At 38.8% G+C, this 7,911-nt stretch overlaps 1 protein-coding gene across 8 annotated transcripts in view; it reads right to left on the bottom strand.

Annotated features, from left to right (window-relative positions):
* SIPA1L1 (signal-induced proliferation-associated 1 like 1) overlaps positions 1-7,911 on the bottom strand; it is a 339,956-nt gene that overhangs the window by 102,997 nt on the left and 229,048 nt on the right. For all 8 annotated transcript variants that reach the window (XM_015562016.1, XM_006760733.2, XM_006760732.2 and 5 more), the window contains one exon: positions 5,703-5,891. In XM_015562016.1, coding sequence (XP_015417502.1) covers positions 5,703-5,891 — 189 coding nt within the window. The remainder of the gene's footprint in view (positions 1-5,702; positions 5,892-7,911) is intronic.

The following is a 7,911-nucleotide window of genomic DNA, read 5'->3' on the forward strand; positions in this document are numbered from 1 at the left end:
TAGGGAAAGTTGAAATAAACTATGGTACAGCAATATGACAGAATATTATATAACAGTAAAAACAGTGGGAAAGCAATCCATGTACTGACATAGATTTCCAAAATATATTGCCAAGTAAAAAACCCAACATGTACAGCATGCTATCCTATATAATAAAGAGCTACTACTAATATGCTAATTAGACTGAACAACAGAATGACCGTCCAAACGACCTTCCAGACGAAGCCGGGGCTGCGAGGGCTGGGGCCCTTGCACAAATTTCGTGCACCAGGCCTCCATTATTTTGTATAAGAAAATGGGGAAATAAGCTACATATGCATATTTGTTGATATCTGTATAAAGAAACATAGCAATACATAAATAAGATAAAATAAAATAAAACTTGGTAACTATGAAGGAGGAGAGGAGATACGAACAAGGTAGAACTAAGATCCCCTGACATAAACACAATTACTTTAATTTTTGGATCATTTGAAGATAATAGCTAGCTGAGTCCTGTAGGAAAGAAAACTAGTTTAACCTTTTTATTTTAAAGCTGAATTTAAAACACAATCCACAATATAGAAATAAGAAGACTGAAATATCTGCAATCAATGTTCTGTCCTTTTTGGACTGTGAACCAAAAAATCCTTACTGCATGTCTTACTAGCCATGCTTAGCTCCATCCCTGCAAACTGCAGCCCTACCACAGCCAAAGACTTCCAAATGCTATGTTATCAGTCATGAAAACCATGGGATCTTACTTAGCACTGAAAAGGACTTCACAGTCATACAACCCAGCCTCGGCTGGGGAAAGAGCATGCATGAGCTGGTGCAGAGCAAACACTACTTGCAAACAGACAAGACAGAGCTCCAAGTGAGGCTGCTTCTTCCCCTCACCTGATGACTATCATGGCTATTTCCTTCCTGACAATGTACATATGCTGAGTGTCTGGAACCAATCTGGTGGCCCCGGGAACTTTAAACATGCATTAGCTGATGTCATAATCTAAGAAAAGATTAAAATTTCAGGAAGGGTAATTATTTTGCCAAAGCTTCATTCATAGAAAATGGGTTTGGAAAAGTGTTTTCCCAATGATTCTTTGTTTAAATTCAGCTGCCTACATCAAAGAAGAAAGTGGCTGGTTCGAATCCATTTGTCCTCAACAAAATAATGCAACAGGGCAATGATTTGGTTAAGTCAGCAAATAATGTTACCCATGTCCTTAATGAGTGCTATTCATTATCAACCAAACACTGCTTCTTTCCTTACATCTATTCTTGAGATATATATTGCAGACCTAATTAGATACTTTTCCCCTTTAATTTCAATAAGTTGAAGGTTAACTTTTTAAAGAAAAGAGAACTCAATAAATATTTTCTTTCTTTGCATCTTTAATAAATACCTAGAAAAATAGTATAGATACTCATTTAGGTAAAATAACTACTGTGTACATAAAACTTGACATATCCTAATGAAAACAGGACTAACCGTTTTCTCTACTGCAAACTGGCAACTGTACTTTAAGTATTTTTAAGCTCTGCTCCGGTTTCATTTGGGTTTAGCATGTTATACTTAATATTGGGCATTGAAGCCTGGAGCAATAAAGCATGGAGCCAGCTGTCCAGTTCTTCTCTCTCTCACGGGTGATGGGTGAAGAGTGTGGGCTCTCCAGGTCCAATGCCTCCACCAGGTCCTAATTGTGATCTGGGGGTCTTTCAGCCTCTTTGTGCCTCAGCGCTTCAGTCTGTAAGACAAGGACTATAATAGCACCTACAGCAAAGCTGCTGAATAGTAATTAAAAGAATCCATGTGAATTGTTCATCTAGTTGCCTGCCTTAATCACTGCTCAATAAAAATACCTATTTTCAGTTTTCTCTTGTATGTGCCTCGCACTCCTGCTCAGCTGGACTGCTTGCCGCCCTTTGTCTCTCTAAGCTTTGTTCTTCTTGCTCTGAGTCTAGGCCCCTGCCCTGCTTGTTCCCTGGCCTGATGAAATCCTCTTTCCTTCCAAGGGCTCCTCATCCTGACCCATCTGACCAATCCTGACTTGGCCCCATTGGTTTGCACCACCATTGCTCTTCATTGGCAATTCTTTTATTATACTCATTATATTAGACCTAACTTCCATTACAGTAACTTATGACCTTGTCTCCTCCATGGTTAAGGAGTGTCTTACCAGCCTATTTATTCTCTACAGTATTTAATAATCTTCAAAGAGTGGTTGTTCAATAAGCATTTACTGGATTTGAAGCAGTTACGCTTACTTGTGAAAGTAAGAATAATACATCCTACTACCTCTAAGAGCAGCTCTCTCATAGGATACTTACCAAGATTAAATGAGATAATGCATGTAAAAGGCTACTAACAAGTTACCATTTTATCATTATCAATCACAGCTACTATTTCTTCAATGTTCACCACATCTGGCACTGTACTAAGTGCTTCATAAGTATGAATTCAAACAGGGCTGGCCCGACGACCTCACATTCCCCTCGCACAGAGTAGATGAGATCAAGGTGTTTTTTAAATGACTGATGAAGAAAAACAACAAATCCAAAAGTAACTGAGTTGGCCATTTATTAAAAAGTTGGCTTGAATAGATACGAAATTCCTGATATTTCACAACATAGCTCTGAGGATAAAAAAAAAATTCAAGATACACAAAAGTATATGAAAAGTTGCAAATCTTTAAAAAACAAAAGGTAGTATTAGGCAAACTGGTATCCAGTGCTCAGGACTGCTAAGGTAAAATGGCCCTGGGAACTTTTCAAAGTCTCAATCCTGCCAAGTATAAAAAAGGCCAATAACCAGAACTCACCACACAGGGTGCTAAGGACGAAATCAGATGATGCCGGAGAAGGGCTTAGAACCATGTAAGTAAACATATATTCAGGTATTTGCTTTCATCATAAGAGATGCTCTAAATTGTCTAATTAAGTGAAGACCTAGGATTATGATGGATAAACTAAATCCAGACTGGAACCAAATTTTCTGAGTCACAACTTGTTCTAAATTCTTGGCAATGTGAAATCATTGGCAGGTCAGTTTCATTTTCTTACTGCTCATTTTATGAGAATGGAGGTGGACATCAGTACATAGTGAAGGGCCCAGAAAGTCTTCAAGAAGGAGAATGTGAGAGCTTGAGTAAATCACAAGGTGTATGTTCATTTCTAAAACTTCAGGAATTAAAATGCCTATGTCAGTTCCAACATACATATCAGAGTCACAAATAAAAACAAATTTTTATATTTCTGTGAAATGCTTTCTTTCATATTTTATAGATATAATTTTCATTTGTTCTTCTGTTCATTTCAGCTTTTAAAAGTGGTAAAATGAGAAATTAAGGCACCAAAGTTCTGAAAGGCACAATACCACAACAGACCAAGCAAATAGTTTTCTTCTTCCAAGCAAAATTATATAAGCCGTTTAGAAAAAATATTAAAGGAATCACTTAAATAAAATTTAAAATGAGATTTAGAATTACCTTTTAGTGAGTCCAGTTTCTTGGTATCACACCATGAATCTTTTCAAATGTAAAGATGTACAAAGCATGACATTTTAAGAAGTGATGACATAGATGGAAACCCAAAGTGCTTTGCAATGACTCCAATGCATAATCTACTGCACTTATAAGCATTTGTTTTAAAATCTGTATTTGTAAAGGTGCCCAAATAATCTGTTTCTCAAAATGATTCCAAGGCGTTAATGAGATTTCCTACCCATAAAAATGACTCCCCAGACAAAATGCCTAAGTATGTGTCTGTTTTTTAACAGTATAATTCTGGCATTGAAAGCTATGAAGATATAAATGAAATGACAGAGGCTAAGTAGGGATGCCCCTTGGTCCAGCTAAATTGATGCTTGTATAAAATAGCAGGTTTTAAATTCCTAGACTCCACTATTTAGTAAAATTTCCAAAATAAAACTGGGAGACTCACTTAAATTACCAAATTTTAATTATGCCAGAAAGGCATTAAAGAAAACGACTAACACATATTATTACCAATAATTTATGAAGGAAAGTATATTTTAGTACCCCTCCACCAGGATTAAGAAGTTCATAATTTCAGAATGGATAGTTTGTGAATTAAATAAATTTAGCTTTAAATTAAACTCATTATAGTGTTATCTTTCCCGTATTGATGGTACTAAAGAGTGTCCATCACAGTTCAGCCCCACCTCTGGTCCAACATTTATAATCACAAAGAGAGGCATAAGTGCCAGAGAACTCATAAAATTTATACAAGTGGGGCACCCATTTTTTACGTAATGTGATTAAAGCAAAGGGAAAATGGCAATAAATACCTCCTTTATATAATACTAGAGGCATAATGCACGAATTTGTGCATGGGTGAGATCCCTCGGCCTGGCCAGTGATAGGGGCCCATGGGGGCTGCGGGAGGTTGGCTGGAGGGAGGGACCACAGGAGGCTGGCTGTGGGAGCGCACTGACCACCAGGGGGCAGCTCCTGCGTTGAGTCAGTGCACGTCAAAGCGACCAGTCATTCAGTCGTTCTATCACTTATGCTTTTATATATAGATATAGATAATCTGTCCTAATGTAGAATTTAGAAAGTTTCATATATAATTATCAATGTCTAAATGTTGTTATTCTCCTTGAAACTGACTCCTAAAAACACTGAATCCATAAAGTTGAACCTAATCATTTTTCTACTCCTCCTTTGTTAAAATATTTATTGGAAGACAGCCCCCAAATTAGTATGTTTGTGCATCAGTAGTCATCTGAAGCATTCAAACTGCTTCATATTTATGTTATAAACATCAATGCTCACAGCCTATTTGAAATAAATATATGGAATAGACATTATCTTTATGACAAATGAAATGACTAGACAGAGAGCAATGATTAGAAAAGTTACATCCAACTTATTGGCCCATGATATAGTCCTACTGGCTGAATTAAAAGAATAAATATACTTTGAAACTGATTTTTCTGAACTTCTATTCATTTTAATAAAATGGAAATGTTTTATTAATTGTGGAAATACCATCAAAATTTGTTCATAAAATGGCATTTGTATTTTGACCAAATGGTCTCCACGTTAAGGTCTAGAAAATATGGAAGTGAGAAAATCTTCAGTATTTTCATTTTGTTACTAATTAGAACCCACCTTTTTAAAGTTTGTATTTAGTCTTGGCTAAATACTTTGTTGAGTGTACTAATAATCTTTAACATTTTAAGCTTTTAAGACAGTGTGTTGTACCAGCTAACAGTACAGGCTTTGAACTTATTAACTGTGTGAACTTGAACTTACTACTTAATCTCTGTGCCTCAGATTCCTTGTTTCTAAAACGGATAGTTACGGTCCCATTCTCATAGGGTTGGGAGAGTAAATGGGATAACATATTTAATTTACTTAAAACAGAGCCTGGTGAGTGGGTTCATTAGTGTTAGTTATTATTATTACTGTTATTGCTACTACTAGAGTACTTCAAAAATCCACCACATTTGTGGAAGATTACCAAGAGCTGCGCAGAGTTCAAATATATCCATCAATGCTGACATAGAGAATTTCATCAGATGAGAAATGTTCAGAGTTCAGAAAGCCAAGAAAAAAGAAAATGAGTAACTGCAAAGAAAATACCCTTCACAATAAATGGCATCAGTTTTCCTTGTCAAAAAAAGAACTATGAAGGTCTATGCTCTGGAAGCCTAAAGGAAACCTGAGCCTGAAGAATGTTTTCCAAGCCACACTCACCCCTTGTTCATCCAGTTTCATGAGCTGCTCTGTGACTTTGGGAGTGTTGAAGGCCAGCCGCAGGCACTGGATATTGAGCTCCGGGATCACGTGCTCCAGCACCTCTTTCAGGGGCAGCCCCCGGGCTGTCGAGTGCTTTGCTGTTGAAGGTATGGCATCCTCCAGGACCGAACCTCTCAGTGTCATGAGCTGAAAGAGAGGGCCGCTTCTGTTAACAACTTCCAGAAAGGAGAGAATCCTCGTAAGTTCCTGGGCTTAAAAACATGCACATTCCGTAAGATTTTACTCATGAACACACTGTCATGCTTATAAATACATGCAAGTTTTTAAAAATGTATGTTATGCAAGGATGCTTTCTATTAAAATGAAAGAGAAATCTGTTTGTATTCCTATTATCTTGATGCTATTTACTAAAACTAACTGGACTGGCATGACCATGTTCTTTTTTTTATAATTAATTTTTTATTATGTTTTAATTGATGTTTTGAGAGAGAGAGAGGAGGGAGAGGGGGGAGAGGGAAAGGGAGGGAAAGGAGAGAGAGAGAGAGAGAGAAACATTAATGTGAAAAACATCAATTGGTTGCCTCCCATATGTACCCCAACTGGGAATTGAACCGCAACCTGGGTTTGTGACATGACCAAGAATTGAACCAGCAACCTTTTGATGCATGGGACAACACTCAACCAACTGAGCCACACTGGCCATGGCATCATGTTCTTTATTCTTGATGTATTTATTAACATGAGAAATTAATAGCATGAGAAGTCTCTACACGAAAACTAAGTCTTACTTTATTACATACTAGAGGCCGGTGCACGAATTCGTGCACAGGTGGTGGTGGTGGTGGGGGTCCGGCTGGTCCTGCCCCAATTGGGGCTGATCAGGGTGGGCCTGCCAGGGGAAGGGAACAGCAGCAGGTTGGCCGGCTGGCCCCGCCACCAATCGGGGTGGAGGGAGCTGATTGGGGCCAGGGCAAGCCAGGAGGAGGGGCCACGGTATGTTGGCTGGCCGGCCCCACCCCCCGCAGTGCACGTCATAGCGACTGGTCATTCCAATCACTTAGGGTTTTATATATAGAGATGCCTGTCTCACAGAGTCAGAAGCTATCGCCTGAAACTGACATCTAGAGCATTTCTATCAAAGGACTTTTGTTAGTTTATTTCTGTGAAGAGCCTCATAAAGATATTACAATGAATCCACATTTAAGGATTATTTTTATTGGAGAGAAAAAATTACACAAAAGCTAGTGACAAATAAAGATCAGAAAGGGGAAGGAAGGGATAAAGTAAGGCAGGAAAGAAGGAAAAGAGAAAGGGAAGGTGGAGGGAGGGAGGTGGGGGATAGAAAGTACTACTTTGGGTATTATGTGTGTAGTAATGAACAACTCAGATAAAAGTTCCATCCTCACTGAGACAGAAAAGAAAAAAATAAGAACAACATGTGAGATAGTGTTAAATATTCATGAAAAAATAAAGCCTGAAATTGGATATGAAATTTTAGATGAAGCCCCCTGTGATTTATGAGCAAAGGCCAGAAGGAAATGAGAGTGCTCTGGCCAACAGGATGCCTGGAGATGACTATCACACCGCAGACGAATAGAGAGCATCCAAGACCCATGGTGGAGGTGCCCTGAGACTGCCCCAGAGGGGAGGCCAGTGTGGCCGGGACAGACTAATGAGGGGAGTTGGACATGAGGTCCTGAGCAGATGTGCCCATCTCCTAGGCTACTAAGGAGACTGGCTTGTACTCAGAGGCAGATGAGAAACCAGTCCAGGATTCTGAATTGAGGATTGACAATATCTGGATTACATTTCAAAAGGATCCCTGCTGGGCCGAAGCTGGAAGACAGTTCTCAGGGAAAGATGGTGGTGGCTTGGCCCTGGCCCAGACCCAGGCAGTAGATAGGAAAAGTGGTTGAATCCTAGACATATTTTGAAGACAAAGTTAACAAATTCTGCTTATAGTTGGGGGTGTCAAGAGGAAGAAGATTTGGGAGCGGGGATGGATGGAGGAAAAAAGAAGAATCAAGTGCAGCTTCAAGGTTTCTGGCCTGAACAACTAGAATAATGGAGCTGTCATCCACCAGACATTAATTTGAACATGAAAACAAGTGGTAATGACTTTTTGAACCATGAACATTTGACTTGGATGTTTCAATCAAAAGCTAGGGAAATGGATGCAAGAGACCTAATGCACTCTCATGGGTCA

This window comes from Myotis davidii, unplaced genomic scaffold (assembly GCF_000327345.1).
Source record: "Myotis davidii unplaced genomic scaffold, ASM32734v1 scaffold17, whole genome shotgun sequence".
Classification (NCBI taxonomy): domain Eukaryota; kingdom Metazoa; phylum Chordata; class Mammalia; order Chiroptera; family Vespertilionidae; genus Myotis; species Myotis davidii.